This window comes from Mirounga angustirostris, unplaced genomic scaffold, assembly GCF_029215605.1.
Source record: "Mirounga angustirostris isolate CCGP_5_RB_7025 unplaced genomic scaffold, mMirAng1.0.hap1 SCAF_1, whole genome shotgun sequence".
Classification (NCBI taxonomy): domain Eukaryota; kingdom Metazoa; phylum Chordata; class Mammalia; order Carnivora; family Phocidae; genus Mirounga; species Mirounga angustirostris.
In genome coordinates this window covers 58461299-58482149 of record NW_026991709.1, presented here as the reverse complement: position 1 = coordinate 58482149, position 20851 = coordinate 58461299, and the positions used below count along the sequence as shown (strand labels likewise).

Below are 20851 nucleotides of genomic sequence, written 5' to 3'. Positions count from 1 at the left end.
ATGTTCCCAAGAGGTAGAGTAACAGTTCATCCCTTTTGGAAAATGCCTAGATCCTTAAAAGAAGATACAAAATTGGGAGGGATATTTAATGCATTGGGAATGAACTTCTTGAGCTATCAGGATGCTGAAAAGAATTGAAACCAGGTTAGTGAGGAGTAATGGAAAGAATTGGGATGCTGTAGCTGGAAAAGAGAGGATCTAGGGAGAAAAGTAAAGTAGCTACAATTATTTGAATGGTTATGGTACACAGGAAAACTTGTTGTATATGTCCCCAGAAGAACAAGGGCCAAATGGATCCAAGTTGCAGGGAGGCAGATTTCAGCTTAGTATAAAATGAATGAAGAACTAGAGCTGAGCATTAACAGTATGTGCTTACTCGCTAACTTGAAATGTTTAAATTGAAGCTGACTGATCATCTCTTGAAGTGTTCCTTCATTTGTTCATTTACTAAGGAATGAATGAAATTATCCTTTCAACCATTTTACATACTGAGTGCTTATGGTGTCAGGCACTGTTCTTAAAGCTCTACTGTATTAACTCAGTGAGATCTCAGAACAACCTTATGAAGTAGGTACTGAACTTTACAGATGAGAAAACCAAGGCACAGAGAGGTTAAACACCTGTTTAACACCTCACAGGAGGTGTAAGAGGGAGAGCCAGGCTGTTAGCACAGTCAGGCAGACTCTAGCCAGTTCTCAGCCTGACCACCACACTAGACTGCTTCTCTAATGGTGCTGAGCTTAATGTTGTAGATGTGTGACTTTCACTGGGTGGGAGGTTGGACTAGATAAGAACTCTTTCAACTCTCTGAAGATTCCATGTCACATTTATTGAACCCTGGCTGTATTGGAGAGAATTTGTAGTAATTATGGTAAGAACAACTACCATTTTTGAATATCTACTGTGTGCTTTATATAAACCCCTGGTCCTTAACCCCGGTTTCTTATCTTTGGCTTCACAAAAGAATTACCTAGGGAGTGAGAGCCTGAGAATGATATGCTTTGAAAGTTTTCTGAGTGATTCTAAAGTGCAGCTGGTGTTGAGAACAATGGGTATAAAAGATCTCATTTAATACTTACAATGACTCTGCCAGACAACCTTATTTATCATCCTCATTTTACATATAAAAGGACTAAGAGTTAAGGGATGCTAGGGACTTGGCCCTTGGCCAAGCTAACCTTTATCCTTGTTCAAACTAGGAGGTGAACTCAGCTCCAAAACCTTACCAGGTTACAGTACAACTTCCCAATCCTTTATTCTAAACAACCTAAACCTAACCAACCAACCAACCAAATAAAAACCACCTTATTCCATCTCACCAATTATATTGCTAAGCTCCAGAAGATCAGGAGCCCCTCCTACCTTACCTGCTCAATTGCCTTTCACAGGTTCTTCAGCCACCCTTTCTGAACCAGAAAAACTGAGACAAGATCTCAGTATTTTTTGTAGAGTATTGCTAGTTCAGAACACTGGGAAAATTCCTTGGGTTTCAGTATTTTCTTCCATACTGCTCACAATCTGATTGTAACTGTTTTTGTGATATTAAAATTTATTGCGTGGTCCTATTAGCCACTTGAGGAATATATTGTTTATAATAGTGTGGGATAAAGAGTATACTTTTGTCTTGACACCAGTTTACCTTTGGTTGGGTTTTAAACCCTTTGTTTACAGAATGGTGTTACCATAATGGTTACCATATTTGTTACCATAATTTTTTACCGTAATTGTTTCTTATTCACTTTATAATAAAGTTATAAGTAAAGGTCTTACAAGCTCTTTATTAGACTATATACATCCTGTTAATATTCAGTTAGAATATGTTAAAAATAAATGTATTTGGAAAAGAGAAGACTAAAGGATAGAAAATGATCTCATGAAGCTTTTATTGGTAGGAAGCAGAAAAGAAAACTATGAGATTGAAATCATTGAGAGGTACTTGACCTACCATTGCTGGCTTTGAAGGGGGCCGTGAGCCACGTGGCCTCTGGAAGCTTAGAACAACTCTGGGCCTACAGCCAACAAGAAAACAGGGACTTTCGTCCTACAACCACATGGAACTGAATTCTCCCAATAATCTAAATAAGTCTAGAAATAGAGTTTTCCCCAGAGCCTGCAGAACTGAAAATAGCTCTGCCAACACTTTGGTTTGACCTTCTGAAACTCAGAGAAGCAGCTGAGTGTGCCTGGATTTCTGACCCACAGAAGTGTGAGATAAGAAATGGGTGTTATTTTAAGCTGTGAAATTTGTATGAGGGCAATAGAAAACTAAAGCAATACCTGTTTATAGACTGAGGTGTTACTGAAGTTTGCAGGCTAACAGTTTTCTCTCAGTTCTTAACTGATTAGTAACGACAGAATATCAGTTTACTTTGACTGGCAAACCCAGGGCCTACTCTGCTCTACTTATTTAGGGCCTGCGTCATGACAACTTAGAGAATAGTGTATTTTCTTTCCAATAGTTTACATGTTGATTTTTATCAAGGAAACTTTTAGTTATAGTTGCTCTTTGGTCAGGACTTTCAGACCATGCTTGTTCTAGTCAGCTTCGGATCTGGATCAGTGGTTTAGAAAAGCTGATTCTGAGACTATATTAAAAGAGAATTGTCAATTTCTTCTTCCTAGATTGTAAAGTATTTAAGGTCAAGGACTCTATTGCTCATTTTTGTATACTCTGCAATGCCTGGCATAATACCATTTGATGTAAGTGTGCTCAGTAGTTTTAAGAATTGAATTGGTAAATGTTTGTAGCTACCTAAAAAAGTTTACCCACGGTGTAGGATAATGCGCAACCAAGGTGCAATAACTGATATTAGCTTGCAATATTGATTTTTTTGCAATATTGATTTTTAAAAATATTTCATTATTACAATTATTTAATTATTTTCAAGTCAATGACTTGTATAAATGTAGAAAGCAAGTCTGCATATCCAAACTGGAAGGAAAAAGAAATATACAGGATGATAGAATTGGGATTTTAAATTAAGATTTTTCTATCATTTGATTCCTACAAACTTCCCAATCCCAGTGGGCATATATTTTACAATCAGGTGAGAGAAAGGAAGGAAGGAAGGAAAAGAGGGAGGAAGAAAGAAGAAAGGGAGAACAACTAAGGAAACAACAACAACACACACACTTTTTAAAAGTTAAAACATCATCTTGGTAACCCAGAAAAATGGCCCCAAAGTGCTAAACAAAATGTAATAACCTAAGTGTCATTTTAGGACCTATCTTTCCTGATAATAGCTTTTAAGAAAAACATTTGGACCCTGCAATGTTGTCTCCCAAATCAACACAGGGCAGCCTTATGATGTCACTGCAAGAAAGCAGATGGAATGACCCCCAAGGTGGGGGGTGAAAGGAGGTGGTGGTCACACCGCCCTCTCCACTGGCCATATAGTGTGTATCCTATCTGCTCTGGGCAAACTAGCCTTTCTGCAGAGACCAGGAAGGGGGGATAATGCACTAGTTCAATTAATTCTCATAGCAGCCTTGTAAGTTGTGTTTACTTCACTCCCATTTACAGCTGAGGGATTCATATAAACGTTATGCGGCAAAACCGAGATTCAAACCTGAATCGCAGCACGAATCTGAGTCAGATAGAACTGCTGTCCTCTTCTGCCTGCCAGCCCTGCCATAAGAGAGTGAGGATATGAGGATATATGTGGTGTTCAGTGTGGAGAAGCAGAGACTTACAAGGAGGATACAGCAGGTGCTTTCAAAGACAAAGAGCTGCACTAGAGGGAGGACAGGGAAAATCTGCTGCGTCACTTCCCTCCTCAAAATCTTTCAGTTGCCATAGAAATAAGTTGTAAACTCCTTAGCAAAAGCTTAGAGACGGTTCTGTAATCTGCTACCGGCCTCCTCTTCACCGCCCATTTCACTCTCACACTCAGAACAGACTGCTTTCAGCCCTTCACAGATACAGCCCTCTCTCTCAAGTTCCCTCTGCCTAATACACTCTGTCTGTTCTAGGCCTGGCCAACCTCTACTCATCACCCTTGTCTCAAACACCTCTTCCTGAACCCGAGGACATGGGTTAGTCATCTTGCTAGACATGCCCACAGGACCCTATTCTTTCCTTTTTGTAGCACTTACTGTATTTTAATTGATCGTTTAATATCTATCTATCTAAACAACAAGCTCCACAAAGTTAAGAATCACATCTCTAGTTCAGTACCATAATTTAGCATCTACCATAGGACTTGATACACAGCAGGTGCCCTGAACAAATATTTAAAAATTGAAGTTAATTAGTAACACTAGAGGAATTAAATGATGGAATGATGGGAAGAGGAAATGGAGGGGATGAACCAAAAGGATGGCAGGGGGTTAACTTTAATGTTGGAATGTTTAGACAAAAGATGGACTGGAATGGCATTTCACTGCGGAGCATTTCGCTGTGGACTTTCGGAAAATCAGAGGGCACCGTGGTAAGTTGCCCTGTAAAAAGGGACGATCTGACTATATTCTGCCGTTCTGCAGAGGTCTCTGCTGGTGGCTGTACCTCCTGCCGATGGAGTCATCTTGGACACTGTGCAAACATACAATTAGCAACACACATGGTGTTTGGTGCTTGTGGAATTTGTTAGAGGAAAATATCTGTAAATGATTTTTATTTCACAGCTGTTCCCTTTCTCGGTCTCAGTTTTGTGCTTACAGAGGAAATGAAGGAACCAGGTGATCAGGATACTGAGCGGGGGAGATTAGATAGATCAAAGAGTGATGGGAAGAGGTCTCAGAGCTTGAAGTCTGCATCAAGATGTAAGTAAAGATTATAATATACACTTAGGTTTTTATCATTAAATTTAGGTAAGATCGCTGTTAAAGAGTATTTAAGTTTATACAACAGAAATAGTTTACTTGTTTAACTCTATTACTAAATTCTAAGTTCTTTAAGAGCAGAGACTGTGTTTTAACCATTTAATGTCCAGTTCCTGGCCCATAGAAGTTGCATGCAAAAGAATGAAACTGGACCACTTTCTTACACCATATACAAAAATGAACTCAAAATGGATTAAAGACCTAAATGTGAGACCTGAAACCATAAAACTCCTAGAAGGAAATATAGGCAGTAATTTCTTTGGCAGTGGTCATAGCCACATTTTTCTAGATAGGTCTCCTAAGGCAAGGGAAACAAAAGCAAAAATAAACCATTGGGACTATATCAAAATAGAAAGCTTTTGCACAGTAAAGGACAATGTTAACAAAACCAGAAGGCAATCCATTGAATGGGAGAAGATATTTGCAAATGATATATCCAATAAGGGATTAATATCTGAAATATATAAAGAACTTATGCAACTCAACACCAAAAAATCGAAACAACCTGATTTAAAAATGGGCAGAGGACCTGAATACATATTTTTCCAAAGAAGACATGCAGATGGCCAACAGACACATGAAGAGTTGCTCAGCATCACTCATCAGGGAAATGCAAAACAAAACCACAATGAGATATCTCCTCACACTTGTCAGAATGGCTAGAATCAAAAAGGCAAGAAACAACAAGTGTTGGTGAGGATGTGGAGAAAAAGGAACCCTTGTGGTCTGTCAGTGGGAATGTAAATTGGTGCAGCCACTGTGGAAAACACTATGGAGGTTCCCTAAAAATTTAAAAATGGAAATACCATCGATCCAATAATTCCACTACTGGGTATTTACCCAAAGAAAATAAAAACACTAACTTGAAAAGATCTATGCATCCCTATATTTATTGAAGCATTATTTACAATAGCCAAGATATGGAAATGACCCAAGTGTCCAGTGATAGAGAAGACGTGGTATGTGTATATATATATATATATATATATATATATATATATATATATATATAAAATTCTATTATACCATTTGCAAATGATATATCCAAATATGGACCTAGAGGGTATTATGCTAAGTAAAATAAGTTAGAGAAAAACAAATACCATATGATTTCATTTATATGTGAAATCTAAAAAGAAAGCAAATGAATAAACAAATAAAAAACAGAACCAGCTAATCATGGGATTACTATAGCTACAAGGTATAGCTTTTACTGTCTTATTTAAATTTTATGAATTTGAATGTTTTTAACACTAACTTTTCCCAGTAAAGTCCATTATGAAACAAAAAACTAAATAAATTATTAAAAAGCAGAATCAGACCTATAAATATTGAGAACAAACTGATGATTGCCAGAGGGGAAAGGGGTGGGAGGATGGGCAAAATGGGTGAAAGAGAGTGGGATACAGGCTTCCAGTTAGGAATGAATAAGTCAAGAAATAAAAGGTACAGCATAGGGAATATATTGTAATAGGGTTTATGGTGACAGATAGTTGATAAACTTGTAGTGAGCATAGAATAATGTATAGATAAGTTGAATCATTATGTCATACACCTGAAACAAATGTAACATTGTGTGTCAACTATAATAAAAAAAAAGAAAGAAAAAATAGAAGAAAATTTGAGGAATTGTGTAAAAGGATTTTTAAAAGATAGCTTGCTCTTTCTAATGGGGCATCATGGTGTTAGGTGTCTTAGTGGAGTCTTGACTTTTATAGTTCTAATCCTAAATATAGTTTCAGAAATATAATTTTGATTATTCACCTAGAGGAGACCTGGGGAAATCAATTCATTTACAAAATTTACATTAAACTATTTCAATGTATCTGAGGCATATCTCTTAAATCCATAATTTATCCACATCATGTTTTATTTGAGATGTTTATCTCCTCTTGCTTGGACTCTTACAACAAGGATTTCCACTCAAGCCTTCCTTTTCAAGTCTCTCCATACTACCACTAGAATTATCTTTCCAAAAAATATGGTTATGTCACTGTCTCCAAAAATGTTAGTTTGCTTCTCTCTTGATTTTCCATTTCCACTTTTCTCCACTCCTTAATTTCTGACACAGGATTACCTACTTTTTGGTTTCCAGTCCTTTGCTGCATTTTCCTGAATGGATGGATTTAATAATAATGACCCTTTGTCTAGCACTGCCTCAGGATCTCCCCTTCTTATATTAGACCCTTGTAGGGGCTGGCCTGGCCTGGTCCTGTTGTTCAGCTCATAAATTCACACATTGTGGTTCTTAGGCTCCCAAAAGATAATGTCAAGTAATTTGCTGATATCCTGAAACCTTTTATCTTGGTGCTGTGAGCAGAGGTCTCTCTTCTGGTTTGGCCACGTACCTGGTAGCTCCCCCATCCACTCTCTCTCTTTCTCTCTTTTTTTTTTTGGCCTGGAGACCTGGAAAGATTTTGGTCTCTTCTACTTTCAGAAATGTTTTGTGTAGACTTGTTATTATTTCTTCCTTAAATGTTTGGTAAAATTCACCAGTGAAGTATGTTGGCCTGTAATTTTCTTTCTTTCTTTCTTTTTTTTTTTAAAGATTTTTATTTATTTATTCGTGAGAGACAGAGAGAGAGAGAGGCAGAGGGAGAAGCAGGCTCCCAAGGAGCAGAGAGCCCGATGCGGGACTCGATCCCAGGACCCTGGGATCATGACCTCAGCCGAAGGCAGACGCTCAACCATCTGAGCCACCCAGGCACCCGCCTGTAATTTTCTTAATGGGAAAATTTTTAATGAATTCAATTTCTTTAATAAACACAGGTTGTTTAGTTCTTCTTTTGTAAGTTTTGTAACTTTGTATGTTTCATAGAATTGTACATTTCTTTTAAATTGTAAAATTTGTTGGTATAACTCTAGGGTGTATTTTCATTCCTGATGTTGGAGATTTGTATGGTCTCTCTTTCTTCTTGATTGGTCTAGCTAGGAGTTTCTCCATTTGGTCGATCTTGTCAAAGAGTAAGATTTTGGTTTTGCTAATTTTCTCTATTGTTTGTTTGCCTTTTATTTAATTGATTCTTGCTTTCACTTTTGTTATTTCTATCATTTCACTTTATTTTCTTATTGCTTTTTCTAGATTCTTGAGGTAGAGCTTTAGGTCATTGAGTCTTGACTTTTCTTCTTTTCTTATATGTGTACAAAAACTAGAAATTTCCCTCTAAGCATTGCCTTAGTTGCATCCCACAAATTTGACATGTTATATTTTAATTACCATTTAGTTTGAAATATTTTTAAATTTCCTTGTTGATTTCTCCTTGACCCATACTTTATTCTTAAATGTTCTTTGATTTCCAAATATTTGTAGGTTTTCCAGATATCTTATCATAGTTTATTTTTACTTTACTTCAGTTGTAATCAGAAAATATTAGTTACTTTGGAAATAAGGAAATGTTTAATTCAAAATGTAGAAATTATTAAAACAAATTACTTTTAATAGCTGCTGTGAGAGAGGATGCCACAGATGAGACATTTATTGAAGGTAGAGAATCATATTTAGAGGATGATGATTATGATATGGAACATTTGGAAGGAAGTTCAAGTTCATTTCAAGATGACTATGTGGATAACATTGGAGGTAAGTATTATTAGTTTTCTATCAGTAATAGTAACTGTTTTAAAGACAAATTGCCCAAATTGAATAGTTACAAATTCATAGAAATAAAAACTTGCAGGATGTGTCTGGGTGATAAAAGGAAAAGCATGGAACATACTTTAACAGGGTGATTTAGCAGCTCTGTAGCTATATATTACATTTCTGAGGATCACATTCAAGACTCTCAGACTTGGTTTTCTGGGGAGTAGGATGCTCTAAGGAGTGCTCCATCCCAGACTGGTGAATTATAACTCACCCTTGGGACTGATTAGGAGTTGCTCTTTGAGACTGCAGAGACCATGACCAGAGATCTGCCTTCACCCTGATGCACACAGGCATGTTGGCTCTCCCTCCCATATGCTCACTGGTGGGTGGCATCCCACCCTGGTAGTACTTCCTGCTCGACTGTTGCAGGCTAGGTACATTCCTCCTGTCTTTGTGAAATACAATTTTAGGATTCACCAGACGCTCTTCTTAGTTAAAATATTTTAACTTTTTAGAATCTCAGTATATGGAAGCCCCTGCTCCAACCTCAGAAGAGGCGGAGGAGAAAGTTAAGAAGAAAATCTCGGCGAACTTCTTCTACAATTATGTGGAGCTTGTTTCGATGCCTTTTGTGACTCCGGATTCGAACATACCACTGGATCTTCTCACACTTGTGTATCCACTCTAGTTATATGTGTATAATTTTTGGATTTCAGCTTCTTAGGTCAGGGGTCGGCAAACTAGCCGTACATGCACAAAATTTGGCCTCTCCCCGCTGAGCAGGGAGCCCAATGCGGGACTCGATCCCGGGACTCCAGGATCATGACCTGAGCCGAAGGCAGTGGCTTAACCAACTGAGCCACCCAGGCGCCCCTCAAATAATCAGTTTTAAATTGGTCTGGAGAGTAAGAGTCCATGAAAAAAATTAAAGGTGGGGATAATCAACAAGAAGATTTAGGGTCTGCTCTCACTGTACCATGTTAGGTTTGTCAGGTGGAGTTGGGAGATTTCCATTCATGCTCTTGGCTTGCAATTTAGTATGCTTACCTTCAGAGGGGTGGTAGTGATGACCACATGGCCTCTTAGACAAGGTGTGCTTAAAGAGGAGGGCCATGTACTTCCTGGCTCCAGTTTTGCTTTTTATGTAAAAATAGAACATGTGATTATAGTTTTCTGTTTCAACCCCAGGTGTACCTAAAACTAATTCCCCCTGAATCTTTTTTTTTTTTTTTTTAAGATTTTATTTATTTATTTGACAGAGAGAGACACAGCGAGAGAGGGAACACAAGCAGGGGGAGTGGGAGAGGGAGAAGCAGGCTCCCCGCAGAGCAGGGAGCCCGATGTGGGACTCGATCCCAGGACCCTGGGATCATGACCTGAGCCGAAGGTAGTCATTCAACCGACTGAGCCACCCAGGCGCCCTCCCCCTGAATCTTATAACTTGGAGTTTTCTCTCCTGAAGACTTTTTTGCATATGTGGTCTTTGGACAAGTTGCTGATAAAAGTTATGCTGTTGCCTTTCTTCTAGCCTATTTGTTTTTAAATGAGGTGGTTTATCAGAGTCGCCCTGAAGCTTTTCCTGAAATACACATAGTCTGGTACCTTTCCTGGACCTACTGCATTATATCCGTGGGGAGAGGGACTTGGGGACTTGTCGTCTGAAAAGGCTTCCCAGGTACTTTTGATTGTGTCGTCTTCTCTGAGCCCCCAGTACTGGGGACTTGCTGCTCCAGGATACAGGGATCTCAGTATTGGAGAGATATGCCTAGATTCCAAATAATAAGAGTCAGAGTGACCTTGACTTTTGACTCAAGGTATGAATTGAGTCAAGGTATTATATTTATGCTGGATGAGCGGCTATGTAACCTATAGACGTTTTGTGAACCCTTTCAATACCAGGGAAGTCACAAAGTAGCTTATCCAATTTTTGGATAGCTTACATTATTAGCTTTTCTAGACCTTGAATTAAAAGCTGCCTCTTTGGAACATCTCCCACTCCCCCTGCTTGTGTTCCCTCTCTCGCTGTCTCTCTCTCTCTCTGTCAAAAAAAAAAAAATCTTTAAAAAATATCACCTAAACCATAGCATAATTTATTTATTTATTTATTTATTTTTTATTATTTTTTTTTAAGATTTTGTTTATTTGCGAGAGAGAGAATGAGAGACAGAGAGCATGAGAGGGAGGAGGGTCAGAGGGAGAAGCAGACTCCCTGCTGAGCAGGGAGCCCGATGTGGGACTTGATCCCGGGACTCCAGGATCATGACCTGAGCCGAAGGCAGTCGCTTAACCAACTGAGCCACCCAGGCACCCCATAGCATAATTTATATAAGACATAATTAAATGCAATTTTATTTTATTTTTTTTAAAGATTTTATTTATTTATTTGTCAGAGAGGGAGAGCACAAACAGGGGGAGTGGCAGGCAGAGGGAGAAGCAGGCTTCCCGCTGAGCAAGGAGCCCAATGTAGGACTCAGTCCCAGGACCCTGGGATCATGACCTGAGCCAAAGGCAGATGCTTAACCAACTGAAGCACGCAGGCGTCCCTTAAATGCAGTTTTAAAGTGAGGGTCCTAGATGCCCAAGAACAGTGAAGGCCCTGGGTCTCTGATAGGAAGTTAATAAGACGCAAGCCAGAAGAGAGGATGGGATAAAACAGAGAGGAGTTGAAGGTATAGCAGAACATAATTTAACATCGTCAAAGCTCTGGTTAGTGGCTCCCGCTGTTCTCTGAGGTTAAAAGAGAAGGATCAGGCCCTAGTTATACAGTAATTAACTAACTAATCCAACAGACATTTATCGAATGCCTAAGGCTCAAGACACTGCACTCGGCACTCTGGGAAATAGAGATGACCTGAGAGAAGAAGCAGGCTGTGATTTGGAAGGGGAGAGTTTGGGAAGTAACAATCTTACCCATTCTGCATCGGAGAGCAGCGGCAAGTAGAAGGGAGTCGCCCCCCACCCCAAAATTAGAGATGATAATATCAGATAAATGATCACATGTGTGATCCCCAACCGCCACCCAAGTTAGTGAAGAGATGGTAGCCTACTTCTACGCTCATAGCTATAGACGTAGCTTTTAGCCCTCCAAAGTGTTACACTGGCACCTGGGAACCGAGGAAGGAGAGAAGGAAGGAAAGGTGAGAACAGCAGTTTGGGGAAAGGGAAAAGGAGGGAGGGTAGGTGAAGCCTCCTGCCCCGTACCAGGCTCTGTGAAGATAAAGAGCCTGTGGTTCCCACTCTTTATTTGTAAGGAGGCCTCAGGTAGTTTCCGTGAGGCCTGAATAGCTTCAGCAAGATCTCTGGATCACACATTTATTTGTGCTTTTATATAAAATTCAGTTTTAGGTGTTTATATTTTTATTAAATTGATAAAATTCCTTTTTCTTGAACAGATCAAAAGCCCTGAAATGTTCTCTCTCTTTTTCAACTTAACTCTTAGGCAATGAGCTAAGTATAGTTATATATAGTTGGTTGTAATTTGTATATACTTCACAATTCGAATTGCATTAAAATTTTCTCTTTTTTACAATTGTAGATATTCTTCTTGTTAAAAATTCTACATAGTTTCTTTCTCTAAAAATATTCACTTACAAATAAGGGTAAACTTCTAAAATCAGAATTTATTTTTTAAAGAAGGGCCCAAGAAATAAAGATTTCTCCAATGATCCTTTAATTTTTGTGTTCAACAGTGAGTTCTTAGAAAATACGAATCCATCTACTTAAGATACACTATGTAATATATTTCTTTTGCAAACTATATTTTTTGTAGATTAATCTCATTTACTTATTACATTTATATATTGGGTTATATTAATTTGAACTTGAATGTAGTAACAATGTACATTTAAGAGATGTTTTATAAAAACTTAGATTATTTTAACCTCTATATTGAATTAGTTCAGATTTACTCTATAGCATAAATGTGCATGCACACACACACACACACTCATCCACACACCTGTACATACTAATGAGCTCAGAAAGGAAATGTTAGCATATTTATTATACATATTTATATACTATATATTATTTAGTCCATTTTCATAATTTGTTCATATGAATTAAATTTCAATTATATTTATGTGGATTTATTATATTAGTCAGATTGTCACTGGTTTGTCAGAACTTTAAAACATTCTGTCAGAATTTTAAACATCTCACCTTTCAACATCAAGGAAGAGGCCTATATAATACTTTTACTTTTATAAAATTAATCTGCTTTCAGAATCTCCCTAAGAAAATTAAAATATTGATTAAATCAGAGTATAAGAATTTTCACCTCATTTAAAAACAAAGTTGCATTAGTAATAAATAAAAACTCCGGGTTTCAAAGCAAAATTCCACTACTTCAACACTGAACCTTTGTCTAATGTCACAACTTTTCAAACGTGTTTATTTCATTAGGTTTCCTGTCTCTCGGATGATTACTTTGTTTCACTTCTTTTCCTTAACAACTTTCCCTCAGTCATTCCTTTGGTTACGACTGCAGAAAGCGGGCCAACCTACAACTTCTGGACAGCAATACTGTGATGTACATAGCTGGGAACCAGCTGATCCTTCTGAATTTGAAAACCAAGGAACAGATGTACCTGCGAAGTAGCAGTGGGAGAGGAATTGGTGTCATTGGGGTATGCTGGTAGTGACTTAGGAAAAAAAAATCTGTCCTTTTGTATTTGTTTCTTCTGTGGACTGGCCAGGCTCTTAGGTGCCAATACCATATGCCGTATTGCAGGATTAAGGTGTTTCCAATTCAACGATTACAACCACTCCATTCACTGACATGATCTCTGTGCAGTATTACAACATTATGTGGATGATACTATCATCTCATTTTGCAGATAAGGAAACTGGAGTTGGTAGAAGTTAAGTGGCTTCCCCCAGTCCTGCAGGGGTTTCCTATTGAACTCCCTGTTGCCCTTCTGCAAAAATACTCAGGTGAATAGCACCAATGATAATCCAAATAATAGAGATAAGCGCCAGATAAGATGTGGGTATAGAATCGAACATTAAGAGATCAAGTATAGGTTGTACGTTCGGTAATTTTGAGCAGTCGACAAAAGGATTTGCATGTGATTTGGAGGCTGTCTCTTCCTTCCTCCTCAGGTACCTGTCTCCATCAGTCACCTTCTTTCTTGTATCTTCGGCCTCTACTTCCTTAGACTTTTCATCCTCAGCATAAAAGTACACTAAATCAACTTGTTCTCACCTTAAAGGGCCCCTCTCTAACCGTGCCTTCTCTTTACCCGCTGACTTTTCCCTTCAAAGCCAAGCTTCTGCTGTTTTTTTCCCTCCCACCTCACTGAAATTGCCCATACTAAAGTGACCAGTGGCCCTTTGAGTAGCCAAATCCAAAGAATACCTTTCTAACTGTATCTTACCTGACCTCTCTCTAGCACTTGGCCCCATACCTGAGTTTTTACCTTGACTGTTTTTCTACTCTGTGATCCTTAAAAGCAGGTGTCCCTAGATCTGCTCTCACCAATAACAATCCGAGAAACACCTCTTGGTGTCTTTAGAGTCATGAGAGGGGCCCCTGTTCAGAGTAGACTATGTGAGACAGGGAAAGGAGGAGAAATACGCAGGATTTGGGGTGCATATAAGCAGCACTTCCATAGCAGATGCTCAAAGGGTTTTTTAGAAGGATCATGATCTAAATAGAAGTCTGCCCTGCTCTTACCCTGCCTGTCAGGTGTGAGCAGCCCAGACAGAACTGGGAGGTGCAGGGCCCACATCACCACATCCTGCAGAGGTGGAGGGCTTCCAACAGAAAGCCTGGTGCAGCTCCAACAGAGAGACTGGGCCAACCTAGCAGGGAGTGGTGGGAAATACTTTTGATTAGATTAGATGGGACCTGGTAGGGTGTTTAGATTAGAAATGGAGGTGAGTGGAGAGGTTTTGAAGATTCTTGCTCTGAGAAATGAAATAGGGACATGAATGGGAACGGAGAAGGTAAGGAAAATCTAAGATCCACAAATAGAACTTGGAGTGGTTATGGAAACAGGATATGGTGAGATGGATGAGTGAAGATAGTCTCATGATTATTTCTTTTTTGATCATCTATCTATACATAACACGTGTGCATGGTAAAGTCCCTGTCCTCAACAAGAATTAATTAATTATGATTATTTTTTAAAAGATTTTATTTATTTGAGAGAGAGAGCAGGAGCGGGGTGGGGTAGGGAAGGGGAGAGGGACAAGCAGACTTCCACTGAGTGTGGATCTGATGTGGGGCTCGATCCCAGGACCCCAGACCCCTGACCTGAGCCAAAGTCAGATGCTCAAATGACTGAACCACACAGGCTCCCCAACAAGAATTTATTATATTACATTGTGTGTCCAACAGTACTCAGAACATGCAGGGATTTAAATGAAGAAGGGTTCCGGACCTCTATGGATTCAGAGAGTTTAAAATCCATCTAAAGAGGCAAGGCTCATGTTAAAAAGCAAAAAACCAAAAACCCAGATCCATACAAGTACATGATACTGTGGCACAGCTGTGTGCAAATATTCACAGGCCCAACGTGAGGGTCACGGGTTCTGTGGAGGGAAGTCGGTCAGGGGCCACCCTGAGGTGTCATGAGCCTTGAGGTCCATATCACCTGCAGAGTATTGAGAAACAGGTAACTATCACTTTTTTTCCTCTCACTTTATGGCCAATAGTAGTTTTGAAATTTCTATTTTGTTGTACAATAACTTGGTCTGAGGTCAGTAGGTAGAGGTGTACTGTGGTCAAGAATGCTAATCCGAATCCTCATCCCCCTGGACTCTGGGCATTTGCATGTCCACAGGGCTTTTCTCCATGCATGCTGGAGCTGTCAGTGCTTGGATAGGGGCCTTTCCTCAGCTGTCCTCATCACTTCATTTTTTCCTGAAACAGCCGTTTGTGGATAAGAAGTGTTCTGGCAGGGAAATAAGAAACCTGTGGGAAATGGGTAATGCGGGCATATCAACTATCTTTCAGAAAAGATAGTATGTTGAGTGTAAAGTAAATGACTCATTAATTCCAGATCCCCACTAAAGATAAAACACCAAACTCAACCCCACAGAGCTTCTGATCTGAAGGGGCTGAAACTTTTTCCCTTACTGGAGGCCAGACCTAGAGTGGTAAAGGATTTGCCTGAATTCCTATACAGATTTCTGTGACCGCATATCCCACACAATATTCTTCTGTAAATGGGCATCTAGAAAGATGTAGTCGTAACCTGTTTCCCTCTAAGTCCTTCGTAGCTCCTATTTTTTAGTTCCCCTTTCTTCCTGGCTTCCAACACCTGGCTTGAATCCTACCTCTGACATTTGCAAGCTGTATGACTTCAAGTTACTTAGCCTCTCTGTGCTTATTTCCTCATGAAAAAGATGGGAAGGATAAGGGTATCCGAACTCACAAGGTTATGATGTAAAATTTAAGGGAATTAATTCTTATAAAACGTACACAGTGTCTGGGGCACATAATAAGCATGCAATAAGCGTTCTTTCACCGAGTGTCCCTCCTATAAAGCCAAGCCTGGTTTCAAGCTGAAGTGATGGGTGTTTACTTGAATGGAAGAGGTGTCAGTAGGAAGACCTTATTATAGGTCTTATGGCCCCATGTGTGGGGAGAAGAAAAAAAGCTACAATGTTATTTTGGGTACCAAAACGTACGGTGCAACCTATATCCTCTGAGGAAAGCTCCTGTTCCAGGGGTATAAAATCAGGAGTTGCAACATGGTAACCGAAAACAGAATTTCATAAAGCACATATTGTGTCTTAAATAGTTTATTTTTGTAATAGCCTATTTTTATTTTTAGACTATCCATTTACTCTTCCTGCACCTTGGCTTACGAATGAACAAAAATAACAGGAATAAACATATAATTCTATAAGATTTATACTGCTATCATTTGAAATGCTGACACAAATAGTTTACCCAGGGCATATTTACTATATTTTCCTCTGCATCTGGCTTGAAAATATTTTATCTTTCTCACTTCTAGTAAGTTTATATGTATTTGTGGTGAATTTGTCCAAGGTGAAATTTTTTTTTAAACTGAGCTGTAACCTATTCTGGAAACATGGATTTTTCTGTACAAAAATTTAGGCTGATTTATATATGGAGGGTAAACAATTCATCTAACTTAGTTGTTCTCAAAGAGTGGTCCCCAGGCTAGCAGCATCAACATCACCTGGAACTTGTTAGAGATATAAATGCAAATTTTGGGGGCCCAGCCCTGATGTACTGAATCAGAAACTTTGGTGGTAGGGCTTGCCCTCTGTGCCTTAATAAGCCCTCCCTGTGGTTCTGATATGTGCTAACGATTGAGAACCACTGTTCTAGCTCTTCTGATGGCAATTAAAAAAATTGTAGAGGTAGAGATGACTCTATTAACAAAAGTAAAACTTAAAATGAGTATTCCCCTAGGTTTCAGTTTAAATCACATCCATCACCACGTACTTACCAGATGCCCATTTTTTAGTTTTCTATTGGAGTGGATCCTAATAAACTATAAAATCACAGATGCTAAATACTACATTAATAGAACTATTTATAAGAAAATTCTCCTTTTACTATTTAAGTGAGATTTTACTTTTTATAGGTTCATCCTGATAAAACTTACTTCACAGTAGCTGAAAAAGGTGTTTTCCCAAAGATTATCATCTATGAATATCCTTCTTTGAAGCCCTACAGAATCCTTCAAGGTGAGCTCAGTATATCCTCTAAAATATTCCATGTTCAAGGTTAACAACATTCAGGGTCTTCCAGAGACACAGAACTAGGAGGAGGTAGAAAAGAGATTTACTTAAAGGAATTGGCTTATGTACTTGTAGGGGCTGGCAAGTCTGAAGTTTGTAGGGCAGGCCAGTAGGCTGGACATTCTTGGGCTGGGGCTGATGCTACATGTTCAGGTAGAATTTCATCTTCCTCAGGTGAAACCTCAGTTTTGCTTTTAAGGACTTTCAACTGATTGAATGAGGCCCACCCAGATTAAAATAACCACACATGAACTTAATCACCACAGTTCTCTTATGAATTTTGCTTTCCATATAATTAATTTTAGTAGTTTTTTAAACAGACTACTTTTCAGGGCAGTTTTAGATTTACAATAAAATTGAGAGGAAGGTTCAGAGATTTCCCATAGCCCTCTTCCCCTACACGTGCATAACATTCCCTGTTATCACTCACTAGGTACATTTTTTACTGAGGACCAGTCTCTGTTAGCACATCATAGTCACCCAGAGTCCACAGTGTCCCCTGGGCTTTACTCTTGGTGTTGTATTCTTTGGGTTTAGACAAATGTCTAATGATGTATATCCATCCTTATAATCTCATATGGTGTATTTCCACTGTCCTAAAAATCCTCTGTGCTCTCCCTATTTATGACTGCCTCCACACTGGCAAGCACTGATCTTTTTATTGTCCCCACAGGCTTGCCTTTTCCAGAATGTCATATAGTTGGACTCATACAGTGTGTAGCCTTCTCAGATTGACTTCTTTCACTTAGGAATATGAATTTAAGGTTCCTCCCTGTCTTTTCATGGCTTGATAGCCCATTTCTTTTTAGTGCTGAATAATATTCTGTTGTCTGGATGCACCACTGTTTATTCATTTGCATATTGAAGGGCATCTTAGTTGTTTCCAAATTTTGGCAATTATGAATAAAGCTGCAATAAACACCTGAATACAGGTTTTTGTGTGAACGTAAGTTTTCAACTACTTTGGGTATATACCAAAGAGCATAATTACTGGAGCATGGTAAGGGTCTGCTTAGTTTTGTAAGAAACTGCCAAACTGTCTTCCCAAGTGGCCGTACCACTTTGTGTTCCCACCAGCAGTGAATGAGAACTCTTGCTGCCCCACGTCCTCATCAGCATTCGGTGTTGTCAGTGATTTGGATTTTGGCCATTCTAAATAGGTGTGTAGCAGTATCTCAGTCTTTAAATTTGTGGTTCCCATAGGACGTGGAGCATCTTTTTAAATGTTTATGTGTTACCTGCATGTTTTTGGTGAGGCTGTCTGTTAAGGTCTTTGGCCCATTTTGTAATCGAGTTGTTCATTTCTTATTGTTGAGTGTCAAGAGTTGTTTGTATATTTTTGGTAATAGTCCTTTATCGCATATGCCTTTTGCAAATATTTTCTCCCAATCTGTGCCTTGTTTTGTCATTTTCTTGACATTGCCCTTCTCAGAGGAGTTTTTCATTTTAATGAATCTTGGCTTATACTCTCATGGATCCTGTCTGTCTTTGGTGTGGAATCTAAAAAGGCATCACCATACCCGAGGCCGTCTAGGTTTTCTTCTACGTTATCTTCTAGGAGTTTTATGTTTTTACATTTTATACTTAGGCCTACGATCCATTTTGAGTTAATTTTTATGAAAGGTATAAGGTCTAGGTTTACATTAATTTATTTGTTTGCTTGTTTGCTTATTTGTTGCCTAGGGATGTCCTGCTGTTCCAGCACCATTTGTCGAAGAGACTGTCCTTGCTCTGTTATATTGCCTCCATTCCTTTCTCAAAGATCAGCTGAATATATTCCTGTTGGTCTATTTTTGGGCTTTCTATTCTGTTCCATTTACCTATTTATCTATTCTTTCCCCAGTGTCACACTGTCTTGATTACTGTAGCTTTATAGGAAGTTTTGAAGTCAGGTATTATGAGTCCAACTTTGTTCTTTCCACTTAATATTATGTTGACTATTCTGGGTCTTTTGTCTGTCTGAACTTTAAAATCAGTTTGTTGATATCCACAAAATAATAATCTAATTGTTTTTGTACATTGTTAGATTCAATTTGCTAATATTTTGTTGGGGATTTTTGCATCTATGTTCATGAAAGATACTGTTTTGTAGTTTTCTTTTCTTGAACTGTTGTTTATTACATTAAGAATAAGAAAAACGAAAGTTTTTTATTTTACTTTCACTTACTCCTTCTTCAGTCCTCTTCATCCCTTTATGTATACCTGAGTTTCTGACCTATGTTATTTGCCTTCTGTTTAGAGAACTTCTTTTTAACATTTCTGGCAAAGCAGGTCTCCTGGCAACAAATTCCTTCAGTGTTTGTCTGAGAAAGTATATATCGGTCACTTTTGAAGGATAATTTCACAAGGTACAGAATTCTAGGTTGGTGGGGTTTTTTTTCCCTTCCTTTCCTTTAAATATTTCAGTCCATTCTTCTTGCTTATATGGTTTCTGAAGAGAAGTTGGATATAACTCTCCATTCTTCTTTAGGTAAGGTTTTTTTTCCCCCTTGGGCTTTTTTTTAGGAGTTCTTCCTTTATTTTCATTTTCTGTAGTTTTCTGGGCATTATTCTAGTTGGTGTTCTCTGAGCTTCCTAGATCTGTGGTTTGGTGTCTGATACTAATTTGCGGGAAATTCTCAGGCATTACTGTTTCAAATATTTCTTCTGTTCCTTTCTCTCTTCTCCTTTTGGTATTCCCATTATACATACACTATACTTTTTGTAGTTGTTCTATAGTTCTTAGATATTCTGTTCCATTTTCATCAGTCTTTGTTCTCTTTGCTCTTCAGTTCTCTGAAGATTCTATTGATCTATTCTGTAGTTCAGAGATTATTTCCTCAGCTGTGTCCAGTTTACTAATGAGCCCACCAAAGACATTTTTCATTTCTGTTATAATGTTTTTTATCTCTAGCATTTCCTTTTCGTTCTCTTAGGATTTCCATTTCTCTGCTTACATTGCCCATTTGTTCCTGCATATTGTCTACTTTATTCATTAGAGCCCTTAGCATATTAATCATAGTTGTTTTAAATTCCCAGTCTGATAATTCCAACATCTGTGCCATATCGGGTTCTGATGCTTGTTCTGTCTCTTCAAACTGTGTTTCTTGCCTTTTGGTATGCTTTGTAATTTTTTCTTGATAGCCAGACATGGTGTAGTGGGGAAAGATAATTGCTGTAAATAGGCCTTTTATAACTTGGTGGTAAGGTGTGGGGGGGAGGAGAAGTGTTCTTTAGTTCTCTGATTAAGTCTCAAATTTTTCGTGAGCCTCTGCCTCTGAACTGAACTTCACAAACGTTTCTGAGTTGTTTTCTCCCCCTTCGGTGGGACAGGATGATTATGATGAGGGAATAGAAGGTAAGCTGAGGACAAAGCAGAAGCTGACACCCCACAAACCGCCTTCCCCATGGGATATATGTGACATTCCTCAGACACTCCTGGCTGCCCTAAAGCTAAGGAAAGGAAAAACAAATCGTTAACTTACAGAGATCACAATCCTGCAAGACCTGAGTCTCCCTCAGTTTACAAATGTCTTAGCAATCTACAAGAACAAAGCATTTCTATCAATAACCTAGCTTCCAGAAGGAAATGTGGATACAATGAAATGTCCTTATAACCTGCAGCCCATTGACAGATACTTGAAGCAGAGTATATAATACAGAGTATAATGTTCCTCCAGGAAGCTCCCAACTATCTTAATGTTGATGCCTTGCTAGAAGGAAAAACAACCTTAATTTGAC

At 38.6% G+C, this 20851-nt stretch overlaps 1 protein-coding gene across 2 annotated transcripts in view; it reads left to right on the top strand.

Moving 5' to 3' along the window:
• CFAP44 (cilia and flagella associated protein 44) overlaps window positions 1-20851 on the top strand; it is a 140813-nt gene that overhangs the window by 1959 nt on the left and 118003 nt on the right. The window contains exons 2-6 of one of the 2 annotated variants that reach the window (XM_045902872.2): window positions 4646-4761; window positions 8264-8401; window positions 8920-9079; window positions 12870-13032; window positions 16975-17077. In XM_045902872.2, the coding sequence (XP_045758828.1) occupies window positions 4665-4761; window positions 8264-8401; window positions 8920-9079; window positions 12870-13032; window positions 16975-17077 (661 nt within the window). In that variant the 5' untranslated portion in view covers window positions 4646-4664. Of the gene's footprint in view, window positions 1-3530; window positions 4762-8263; window positions 8402-8919; window positions 9080-12869; window positions 13033-16974; window positions 17078-20851 lie in introns of those variants that run through there. The other variant, XM_064590201.1, reaches the window with a different exon arrangement.